Source organism: Zingiber officinale, chromosome 11B (genome assembly GCF_018446385.1).
Source record: "Zingiber officinale cultivar Zhangliang chromosome 11B, Zo_v1.1, whole genome shotgun sequence".
Lineage (NCBI taxonomy): Eukaryota > Viridiplantae > Streptophyta > Magnoliopsida > Zingiberales > Zingiberaceae > Zingiber > Zingiber officinale.
In genome coordinates, this window is record NC_056007.1 from 87,483,945 (window position 1) to 87,496,705 (window position 12,761).

At 42.8% G+C, this 12,761-nt stretch overlaps 1 protein-coding gene across 1 annotated transcript; it reads right to left on the reverse strand.

The window, feature by feature from the left end:
• Nucleotides 1–2,783: 2,783 nt before the first annotated feature.
• Nucleotides 2,784–6,083, reverse strand: LOC122033715 (receptor-like protein kinase HSL1). The gene is made up of 2 exons (XM_042592867.1): nt 3,356–6,083; nt 2,784–3,286 (listed from the first exon to the last, which is right to left on the reverse strand). Exons 1-2 carry the CDS (start codon nt 5,940–5,942, stop codon nt 2,937–2,939), a joined length of 2,937 nt encoding a protein of 978 aa, XP_042448801.1. The 5' UTR covers nt 5,943–6,083; the 3' UTR covers nt 2,784–2,936.
• Nucleotides 6,084–12,761: the final 6,678 nt, after the last annotated feature.

Sequence of the window (12,761 nt, forward strand, 5' to 3'; positions counted from 1 at the left end):
GACCCCTCATCCGAGTAACCTGTCTGAATTCCCAACCTGGGCCTCTCACCCGAGTAACCTATCTGAATTCTTGACCTGGGCCTCTTGCCCGAGTAAACTGTCTGAATTCCATACCTGGGCATCCAGACCGAACATCCTTTCCGAACTCCTGACTTGGGCCCCTCGTCTGAACATCATTTTTGAACTCCTGACCTGGGCCCCTCGTCCGAGTAACCTATCTGAATTCCCGACCTGAGCCTCTCGCGCCGAGTAACCTGTCTGAATTCCAGACACGAGCCTCCCGACCGAGTGTTAGCTGGGTAACGGTTTTTAAAATTACAACCCCTTTGTGGGGTGATATATTTTCTCGACCTCTGACTGTCACGTCCCCTTGACTCCTGACCGTCACGTCCCCTTGACTTTTGACTGTCACGTCCCCTTAACTTATGATTGTCACATTCTCTTGACTTCTGACTACCACATCTCTTTAATTACATCTTACCATTATGCACTCTATCAGTATTAAAGAGGGGAAAACAATTTTCCCTACGAATATGTGTCTGTCCTGTTGTAGCGAAAAAAAAAACAATTCTCTAAGTGCGTGGAACAGGGACTTTGTAATCGTATCTCTCCATTATTTGTTACTGTAATTTATGTTTCTTACTTTTTTTTTCTCGGTGATGTTAGTTCTTAATATATTAATCAATTTGTTTAAATAGATAAGGATCATGATTAGGAATGGCAATGGGGCGGGGGCGGATTTGTCATTTCCATTCTTGTCCCGTTTTTATTTTTTCGGGTTCGAAGATTCCTCGAACCCAAACCCACGGGGATCAAATCCTCATCCCCGCCCCATCCCCGCCTCATTCTCAAATTTAATTTATACTAGTGTGATTGTGCACACGCGTTGCGTATGTAATATAATAATATATAAATTATTTGGGTCTTTGAAAATCCGAATTGTTTGGATTTTCTAGTGTCACCCTTATAAACAAAAAATTAATTATTTAGGTAAGATTAGTCAGACGTATAGTGACGCTAGAGAATCCATAAACTACTGTAACAGATTTCCCTATGTAAAAAATTATTTTAATTTAATATTATACTTGTCTTAGTAAAAAAAACTAAGAAAAGTATATTTTAATATCGTCGGCCTAAAATATTTATAGAAACTTCTTTGATCACGACAATTCTAAAATATGGGATAAAGAGAACTATATTTTTTTTATAAAACAGAGAAAATTAATGAGAAAATTATATAATAATTTGAGTTGTTAGACCAAGTTGTTTAAACTTGAAATTATTTGTTATTTTTAATGTAATTATAAAAATGATTTATGAAAGTATTTAAACTGAAGAACGTATATTAGTATTATTTATTAATTATTAATGATAATATTAATATTAATAATATTATTAATAATAATATTTTCAAAAAAATTAATATTAATATTAACACTATTATTAATACTTTTTTTATAAAAAAAATCATATTATTATTTATTAATATTAATAATAATATTATTATTATTATTATTCGAGACGGATTCGGGGATGGGGATAGTATTCCCATACCCGCCCCATCCCCGAAAAATCGGGGATCACCATCTCCATTTTAAATTTTTCCCGCGGGACCCCAAATCCACGGAGAAAATTACCATCCTTAATCATGATCGGGTAAAAATCATAATGCTATCACGTAGAGACTCTTTTTCTCACATAAGCACTCTCTTAAAACATTAGTACCCCTTATCTTAAAAATAGCTTTGCATTCTGATCCTGTCCGAATGCTGAACCAACGGACACTGGGCACGTGGCGCTCCCTGCTGGCGATCTGAGTGCTCCGGCGATCCTGCAACAAAACCGAGTGGGGGGTGTCCGTGACGGCCCTCGGCGCTCAAGTTAGGCGAAGGAATAAGAGAGTGGCTTATAAAATATAGATTTGCATACCTCCGGTTGAAGAAGTGGAGGCCTTATATAACCTCTCGAACTGGGCACACCAATCGAGCGATCACGCTTTCGACCATGCACTCATATTATCATCTATTAATCTTAATAATAATAATATTCGGGGTGAGTTCGAGGATGGGGATAATATTCTCATACCCGTCCCGAATCCACCCCATCTCCGAAAAAATAGGGATCACCATCCCCATTTCAAATTTTTCCCACAAGACTCCAAACCCACATAGAAAATTACCATCCCTAATCATAATCGGGTAAAAATCACAATGCTATCACGTAGACACTCTTTTTCTCACATAAGCACTCTCTTAAAACATTAGTAACCCTTATCTTAAAAATACCTTTGCATTCAATATTACTTTAAAAATTAGCTAGTAGCTTTTACAACGCTTAAAAGCTAACTAATGGATATTACATGTTATAAAAGTATATAACATTATGTGCTAATTTTTACATATTTAATCATGATTAAATTATATTTATTTAAAATATAATAAATATCATAAAATCTCATTTAATTTACTCATTAAAATATTATTTAACTAGGTTATCATTCAAAAAATTAAAATAATATAAAATCATCATTATAAAAATTAACTACTAGCTTCTACAATTATAAAAGCTATAATATGTAGCAACTAACAGCCTAACTATTACATGCTGTTGTAGAAATTAACCTCTAATTTCTATAATTATAGAAGCTAATAATTTAGTTTTTATATGATCGAATAATTAGATAATGTAATCTAAAAATTAGATGTTAATTTTTATAATTATAAAAATTAGTTTCGAGCTTCTTAACAACTGAATGATCAAATAATTAAAATGATTATAACTAATAAATTGAACATGTCCTTTCATAAGATTTCATATAAAAGTAAACGCAGGTACAGTAGAACTGCAAAAACATCGACAGCATCATCCTATACATTACCAAACTCGATCTGATAGCCGTCTAAAAAGATATACGAAATATTTGCAACAGAACATCATCAAGCTTGCTTCGGGTCCTTGATCGACGGCTTAAGCATGTTGTCATGCGCCACCTCGAGGAGCTTCTTCACCACAGTCCTCATGGATGGGCGATTGGTCGGAAGAGAGTCGGTGCAGAGGAGGCCGATGTTGAGGACCTTGCGGATCTCTTCCTTGAAACAAAGATCGAGCCTCTGATCGATCACGTTCTCCACTCCTTTCTGCTCTATCACGCAGCCCACCCACTTGACAAAATCCTTCTCTCCGAACTCAGGATCCACCGGAACTCTTCCAGTCACGAGCTCAAGAATAACCACGCCGAAGCTATATATGTCGCTCTTTTCAGTAACCCGCAGCGTGTACGCATACTCTGCACGACAGAAGCAGAATCGTTGCAGTGGAACAAAGAATTAAAACAGAACAATGGAAATGGCCAAACCTGGAGCGATGTAGCCGCAGGAGCCGGCGACGATTGACATGGACTGTCGTCCTTTTTCGATGGCCTTCGCGAGGCCGAAGTCTGAAACTTTGGCGCCAAACTCCGCATCTAACAATATATTGTTGGACTTGACGTCTCGGTGAACGATGGGTGGAACACAGTCGTGGTGCAGGTAGGCAAGCCCCTCCGCCGCATCCATGGCGATCTTCAGCCTCGTCGGCCACTCCAGCTGGGCTCCTTTGCTGCCGTGGAGCTTGTCTCCTAAGCTCCCGTTTGGCATGTACTCGTAGACAAGGAGCTTGCAGTCGTTGTGCGTGACGCAGCACCATAGCTTCACGATGTTCTTGTGCCTTACCTTCCCCAAGGTTGCCACCTCTGCTTCGAAGCCATCCCCGAATCCCTCGTGAACGCAGCCTTTTTTCGAGGCGCCCCAGAGTTTTTTCACTGCGACCGTGTCGCCGTTCTCGAGCACGACCCTGTAGACCTTGCCGGAGGCTCCGGTTCCTATCACGTTGTCTTCGTCGAGGCAATTCAAGATTTCATTCTCACTGAGTACAAGCTTATGGAAGGAAGTGAGCTTCAATTTTAGTCTGTCTACTGCTGGAAGTGCCAGATTCGGGTTCCTGTTCCTCCAATAGAAACAAACTGCCACAAGAACTAGCACGAGGGCTAAGAGTACAATCAACGATCGAAGAAGCCACATGATAATTTCACGTTCCGGATTCCTTTCGCCTTTCACACGAGGACAAAGGCCAGTGATCAAGTCCCCGCATAGGCCGGGATTGCCTAAGAAGCTGTTCTGATAAGCCTGTGCTGCAAGCAGAGGAGGAAGGCGGCCGGAGAACTGGTTGTTGGATAGGTTGAATTGAATGAGTTTTAGATTTTGCAACTCCATTGGAATCTCTCCGTTGAGTTCATTCCCTGAGAGATCGAGATAGTTGAGCACCGGGAGATCTCCAATCTCCGACGGAATGCTACCAGATAACTCATTATCGGCGAGGTTCAGCTGGCTAAGTTTCTTCCATGATTGGACACCCCTGAGGAGCTCACCGGAGAGGGAATTGTTGTGGAGATCTAACTCTCCGAGCTTAGAGAGTTTCCGCATGCTAACCGGCAGAGATCCTGAGAGGCGGTTGTTGGCTGCCGAGAACTCGTACATGTTAGACAGAGTTCCGATTTCCTCCGGAATAGGACCACTAAATTGGTTGTCGGAGAGTAGAAGCATGGATAGATTAGCCGCAGTGGATATAGCTGGCGAGATGCTGCCAAAAAAGGAATTACCGGATAACTCGAGCAGCCACAAGTGAGGCAGTCCCCAAAAGGAGTACGGGACCTCGCCGGAAAGACAATTGTTAGGGAGTCGTGCGCGAGTCAGTGTCCTACACCTGCCAAGATTCTCCGGCAACCTACCTGAAAATGAATTATTTAGCAAGAGAAGCTCCCTCAGAGCCCCGCCGTCACATAAACCGACGGGAATTTCGCCGGAGAGAAAGTTGTCGGAGAGATCAAGAAAGCTAAGAGGACAGTTCTTGCCAAAATTAGCCGGAAGAGAGCCGGTGAGGCGGTTGGAGAATAACCGGAGGTCGAAAAGATTTTTGCACCGGGAAATAGTCAGAGGGATCTGCCCTACTAGATTATTCTCGTAAAGCTGCAAATTTTCAATGTTTGGAGCGAGGAAAACGTCATCGGGGATGCGCCCGGAGAGGTGGTTCATGGAAGCGTCGAGGAACCGGAGTTGGGTAAGGTTGGAGAAGCCTACCGGAAATGGACCGGAAAGCGAATTAGAGTAGAGCTCAATTTGGACCACCGACGACAATCCAGCGAGAGATTCGGGAATACTGCCGGTGAGAGAATTATAAGCGAGGTCGAGATTCATTAGGGAGGAAAGGCGGCCGAGGTCTGGCGGAATGTGGCCGATGAGGTTACAGCCGGCGAGCCAGAGCACGCGAAGCTGCGTGAGGTTAGCAAAGGCGGGCGGAACCGGAGACGGAGCGAAGTCGTTGTAAGAGAGATTAAGCTCGCTTAGAGAAGACAAATTGGCTAAGAACGAAGGCAGCGAACCGGTGAGCTGGTTCCCCACCAAGGAGAGCGATTGGAGGCGCGGGAAATTTCCAAAAGACGCCGGCACTTCGCCGGAGAAATTGTTCTGCGTCAATTCCAGGTGCAAGAGGTCGGGGAGCTGCGAAGGAAGCGAAGCCGGGAGCGGGCCGACGAGCAGATTCTGCGAGAGGTCGAGATGGGTAAGGGCGGAGCAGCCTCGGAGCGCGGAAGCGGACAACGAGGAGTTGATTCCATTGTTGGAAAGGGAGAGAAAGGTGAGATGAGGGAGGCTGCAGAGCGCAGAAGGGAAGGGACCTGAGAGAGCGGAGCTGGATAGGTCGACGGCCGTGACGGAGGCGGCGGCGACGCAAGTTACCCCGGTCCAGTTGCAGGGGTTGGAGTCCGCAGGGTTCCAGTTGGACAGGACATTGTAGGGGTCAGAGAGGAAGCTCTTAGCGAAGAGAAGGGAGAGTCCTTCTTGGTTGAGGGAGAAAGAGAGGTGTGGAATAAAGAAGATGAAGAGAGGAAGCATGGAAGAAGAGCGCATGCTGCAGCGTTGCACAAACTGAACCAACTATTTGGCACTTGTGTCCGTTTTCATAAGGGAGTGTTAAAAAGGGAGGGGAAAGCATTGGAAAGGGACTGACTGCAACACTTAGTTGGAGCCAGGAGGCTTTTAATTCAGTTGCCTTTTCTCAATGCAATGCATGTTTGCAGCCTGATTTAATAAGGTGAAATGAGTAAAGAGAAGGAAAAGTTGGCGTTTCCGAGATTGCACAAGAACCAGAGGATGGACATGTACCTTTAGGAAGGGCTTGCGTAGAAGTTTCATGTGGGCTTGTGTCTATCTTGTGGACGATTCTGTTCTCTGGACAATTTACTCGCAACGTGGTGGTGAAGTGATTCTGCTCATACATCATACATGGTGTAGTGCAGGGGCTCGAAGAATATGAGCAAGGATGGGGACTTCTGAGGTGGATGGCTGATGTATCCGATGGTTATCTCTAGGATCCACACTGATCACATTAACTTCGTCGTTCTAAGCATGAAGTCATACATGGCGCGAACAGTGCGTGCATGGTTCCTGAACCGGTCTCTTTCGAATCCAGCATCCCGCCAAGCAGAGTTTTTATGCTGGACAGAGCCAATTGGCAGTGGAACGAATAACTGCTGTTCGCCTGCTCTCGTGGATCCAACTCCCAACACGAATCTCTTTCCGATGGGAGTTGATCGATCGCTCCTCTATCTGTCAGAAAAAGGCTGAAAAAACTTCCCGCACCGCACTTTTTATAAAGCGAAAAAACAAAAGAGTGAAGTCCGTGCCATCGATATTGAACTGGAATCTGCTGCTCTCTGTTTCTGTTAGTTTCAGATGCATCAAATAAAGAGCATTAGGAACGGTTGCCACATGAATTGTGCTGCGCGGGGAGTCATGGATTGCACTGCATGCAAAGCAACGAAAAGGGGAGATGGAGACGAGGATAAGACAGATTGCAGGAGACATTGACGTGGGCCGGTGGGGGTTGGAGAGGGAGAAGAAAGACAGTAAGCTCGTTTTCCATGCGATGCCAAGGCCATCGAGGAAGCTTAGATTGAATGGGATCGATGCTTCAGCAGGGGCCATAGTGGCTGGTTCCTCTTTGCTGCTGCTGCTACTCGTGATGGAACATCAGGCAACGCGCGCGATGAGCCATTCGTGGCGTTGGTGCTCCATCCCATCGTTGAGATTGCAGTGGCACTGCGCACGAGCACTGTTGGGTGAGCGAGTGGTCATCGTGCTTGGCCTGGCTGCTGCTGCTGGTGGACTAAAGACTTTGAATCGGCTACAGGGAAAAATATTTTTGTCGTTGGGTGCTTAAGAAATCAAGGATGACGACTGTAGCGATAGATAGTTCATCCTATAGCTACTGATCTTCTCTTAAAAAAGTTCAGATTCTTCGTTCTGAACTCCTGTGTCCCTTTTATATTGGTGATAAAAAATGAATACGTTTGATGTATATGACATTGTGCTTAAGAAATCAAGGAGAAGATATAGCGATACATGTTGATTATAGAATAGTGGTATTTCGTAAAAACGTTCAGAAACTTTTTGAATCATGTGTCCCCTCTATATTACTCATTGATTGAACGGTCCAGATCATATTTTAAAGATGTTATATACATCACAAGGATCGTTCAATCGATAAGAGAATACGGAAACATGTGAGTTTAGGATAGAAAATCTGAACTCCTAAAGGTAGTGACTAGCAGTGCCCCAAAAATTAATCTAATTAGAACTTAGCTAACCAGATTTATAATTAAATTAAGACATTCATTAATACTATTGATACAAGATATTACATTCAAATGTTCCTAAATATCCAGTTGGTTGGAGGACAGGATGATAATTTTATTATAATAAATTCAGGGATTAATTTTTGATGAGTATATATTCTTAAATAAAAAACTCTTCTTGCTCTAGTCATCTTCCTTCATCTAATACGAGGAACTATGAAATACATTTATCTTTTGCTACTATTACATTAAAACCACTGAGACGGCCAATAATTGTCCATTTTAGCTCTTTTTACGATAGGAGTGTAAAGAGGATGTACCTTCCCAAGCGTCGATTACTATAAATAAAATTTTCATCATGAGTATCACAAAAAAAACAAAAGTGACGTTTTTTTAAGCCAAAAAAGGATGTGACATATGAAGATTATTTTATTAAATTAGTTGATAATGATTTAGAAATTAGAGTTTAAAATACTAACTATATCTTTATATCTTTTTATATATATATATATATATCACGTGAGATGGTACGACTCTATCGCAGTTGCAATGTTATCAAATCTCGTTGGTTGCTTGCTCACGTTGGTCTCCATTACATCCATTACATGTGTAATGCATGAACGTGTAGCCATGGCCGGCTTTAGGCATAGGTCATTAAGGTCTATGCCTAGGACCCCAATTTTTATTAGGGCCCATTATTTTTAATGTATTAAAAATATTTGTTAAAGATAATGAAAAAAATAGGTCTTCTTTATAAAAGTTTATGCAATCTTTTTATATTTTATAATATGAGACTATGTTTGTAATATTACAAACTCAAAATATATATATATATATATATATATATATATATATATATATATATATATAGTTACAATGTTATCAAAATCTTGTTGGTTGCTTGCTCACGTTGGTCTCCATTACATCCATTACATATTGCATGAACGTGTAGCAATAGAAATTAATAATTATTATTAAAAAATCGATTTTGGTTCCTCATCCTTACAAAATTGGTGATAGGACATGTACTCGGGTAAAAGCCGTCTTTGATGGACGGCACTTTATCTTTTACCATCAAAATATAACCATATATATAAATATGAAATTGATGGTAACAATTAAAGGTGATAAGATGATTATGTTCGTACTCAATGTCTTGGTTAAGTTATCCTAGGATTAATATAATGGAGATAAATCATGACTATTAATTTTTATAATAATAATTAGTACATGAGGAAGGTATTGATCTTGGATATACTTAGATTTGAACCTAGATTTCACGATTGTAACCATTCAAGCATATTGATATGGACGACTACGAATGAATTAAGTTATGATATAACAGTCAAAATTAAAGAGATATAATAATTAAAGTTAAGATGAAGTGACATACTAAGTTAAGAGGAGGTGATAATTAGATGTCACTTGCAACAAGACTTGGTTCCTCGCTTAGCACGAAGGGCCTAAGTGCCAAGACGCTTAGCCAACACACCGATCGAGTCAAAAGGGCCTAGTACTAAGTTCAAGAGAGTCTCGACCGACCATAAAACTTGTTAGATGTAGTATTTGAGTAAGACCCGAGGACTTATAAGCATTCCGCTCTAGGTGCCTACTATACAATGGACTAATTTGACAACCGATCAAACATAAGGGTCTTCGCTGTTCATTCTCCCGTCCTTCTGTATATGGGTGGTTGGATAAACAATTAACTTATCTTCACTAAGTAAACATATAAGACAAATCTTATAAAAATAAACCTGACTAGATTTCCAAAGCTCAAATATCACTACAAGGATAAGCCGCCTCCTAATACAAAGACGATCGACTGAAAGTACGGTTCGAACCTCTCAGGGGCTCAGTTCTCCATTCTTCATAAACAAACATCTTGCATATGGTCGGTTGGTCTTAAGAACTGTCAGAACTTAGGGGATTTGACTTTCTATTATTTCATAATCAAATTTCGAGCATTACACAACATGTATCCTTGCAGTTTTAAGGGTCGTTCATCCTACCATACTCAGTATTATGCTCTTATATATGCACCTAGTTGGCTAAATATCTAGCCAGGATATATTCGGGATCACATTGCCAGAGAATCGTAATAGTCTGTCAAAGAATAACAACCGATTGTCAGAGAATATTCTTTTCCTATTATATGGGCATTTAATAGAATCTTCCTCGTAGGTGACTCTACATTTTCCATTAGCCGACACTTTATACTTTATGACAACATATTTCTTCAACCGCCTCATTAATGACATCAGTTATAAAAAAGGTGCACACGGATAACGAAAGATTCCTCGGACGGTAACTATACATCTCCCAAAATACATATTTCCTTACTCGACAATTTCTGATACCTAACAGCCTTTGCCACCTTATAATTACGAAAGTTATAAGAGGTGGTATATAAAGGAAGTCCTCTCCGATAACAAGGTATGCTTTTGAGATGCTTTACACTTCAATACGCCTTGACACAGTTTGTTACAAAGCTACTGCTCAATTTCTTGCTCGGGCTTCACATTGACTTGAGCATTGTAGGGCTTTCACCAGGAACCGTTTCCCTGATTTTTGACACTGACATTTGTTTGCTTTCTCAAGTGTGCGCTGGAGCTATTTTCGTTCTCGTTCGTAGCCCCTGCGCCAATCTAAAGGCTTCATTTAGTCAACCTCCCAGTCACCTGCCCAGCTCACTCATGACCGAATCTGTCACATCCGCAATCAAATTGTCAAATGTATTTGAAACTCAGAGATGGAACAAAAAGGATGACGAGCCATAGTTACCTTGACACAAGAGGAACCATAAATATTAATTAATGCCCGAGCGCCAAACTGATGAAATAATAACGCGGTACTTCACCGCACGACCCCGCTACGTTAATAATAGGCCCTCATACTGAGCAAGGGGCCCTAGTAGGAGGTCCAATAGAGCGCCAGCCAATTCCTCCAGTGGTTGGTTTGGTGCATTCGTATGTTCCACCAATCAACTTACCGTTCGCGGGCCAATCGCCTGCGTATCAGCGAACAGTATTTCGCATGCCAATTGAGCATATGTGATGAGAGGAGAGACTCTAATTAGGATCATCTTCTGGGGATGCGCCTACTCGAGATCTACCGAAAGGAAAAGCCCCGATGACTAGCAACTCTCCCGAATAGATTAGTACGCTGTTCTACCAAAGGGTGTTGGACGATAAGCTGCCCAAACACTATCGTCCCCTGGCGATAGGGGAATATGTAGGGTCTACAGACCTAGAAGACCATTTCCTGAAGTTTGAAAACGCCGTCCTCCTTCACTAATATACGGGCAACGTAAAATGCTGAGTGTTTCTCACTACACTCTATGGCTCGACACAGAGGTGATTTAAGCGACTGCCAACCAAATCCATATACAATTTTAAAGATTTTCGCAAGACTTTCCTTCACCATTTTGCCAGCAGTCGTCGTTATCATAAGACCCCCATGAGCCTCTTCTCACTCAAACAGGGATCTAAGGAAACGGGGGCTTATATCACGACCACATCCGGAGATTTTGGTGAGCGTCTTTTCTCAAGGGCTCACCGACAATGATTTATTTTGCTCTCTCATAAGGAGATCGCCTAAAGACTTTAACCATTTAATCAACCGAGCAACTGAGTACATTAATGTGGAGTAAGCATATTCCGCTCGGAAGAAGGAAGTCTTTGCGCCCGCTCAGGCCTCTGCTCCCGAGCATCGAGCGTTGCCTCCTCCACCTCCTCGTAAAGAATCCTAAGCGGGTCCTCAACCGCGTTGATGCGGCGATAAGGAGGGGCCCTGCCCCACTGCTACGGTGGAGGTCAATAAAGGTCAGAGCTCGGACGGTCGACGGACGGAGGGTCTGGGTCGATCGGGTGGGACATAGCCCAACCGGGGGTTAAACACCGACCCACCATCTCCGATATAAAGTAATCAAATCGACGCTCAATCAAATCGACACTCAAGGGACACGTAGAAGCCAAGCCGAGCCGCTTTTCCGCTCGGAGGAACGACGGACGACGTGGATCAAGGCCGATTAGTCGAGCGGCTCTACTGCTCGGCACGACAGTGGGCTTTCGGTCGAGCGACCATCCCACTCGCCCCAGCAATGGACGACACATGGATAGGGGACTTTCAATCGAGCGGTCATTCCGTTCGGCTAGCAACAGACATAGCAGGATATCATTCGACATCCTTTTGGGAGTTGGTGTCGTCGACGGACGGCATGATCAGACAGAGGATCGTACGACGGAAGCTTCCACTGTCACTTCAGAGATATGCTCGACCCGTTAAGGTACTGTGTCAAGAACACTTTACTAACATATCTCTTCAGGGAAAGATTGGGGTTACGTGCCCGCTTTAAGAAGTGTGCACACACGCTACAAAAACCCTATATAAAGGAAGGTCCAGACATCGGAGGAGGTATGATTTTCTCGCGATCTCTATAGTTGTGCTACGGTTCTTTATTTCTTGCCTCGCCGAAAACTGATTTGAGCGTCAGAGGACCATCGTCAGGGACCCCTTCCTTAGCTCGGCCCTGACGCTGCTTGTGTTGAAGGCGGGAGAGAAGTCCATCGCAGGTCAGCAGGAGCGCCACGTCCCAGCATCAGCCTCCTCGACTTTGGAACAGGATCACGCGTCGTCCAAAACTTTGGCCTCCGACTGTGTAGCATGTGGAGACCGAGCGAGTGGAGTGCCCCAAATCCCTTAGATGGGCTCCACCCAGATTCGGTACATATCACTGTTCCATGACTCATGACACCTATGATTATTATCATTATAATCATGTGAATCACCAGGCCAGTAACTAAGGATATTGTCGTCGTTCGTCATCTCCCAACCACCTACAATATCTGTGGCCTAGTGGCCCATCCAAGAGAAATTACCAAGGTACCAATCGGTGCCAAATGATACCTTAGCCGCAAAAAGACCGGGCTCAGGCCCTTTCCCAAGCCCAGCAGGAGCAACTCCCGATGCAGCGAAAAGAAAATTGTAATGCCCGAAAAGATATTGGCATGATTACTAAAGATCCGACTGATGAAAACTCTAATAGGGTGAGGTTATACGATAACTGAATTGGTTATCAATGATAATCTTG

What these genes read in the sequence shown, in the direction of transcription:
- LOC122033715 (XM_042592867.1), bottom strand. Translation starts at nt 5,942, where the DNA reads ATGCGCTCTTCTTCCATGCTTCCTCTCTTCATCTTCTTTATTCCACAC. An exon ending in CTGCGGCTACATCGCTCCAG is followed by an intron (nt 3,287 to 3,355) that starts GTTTGGCCATTT and finishes TCTGTCGTGCAG; the next exon opens with AGTATGCGTACACGCTGCGG.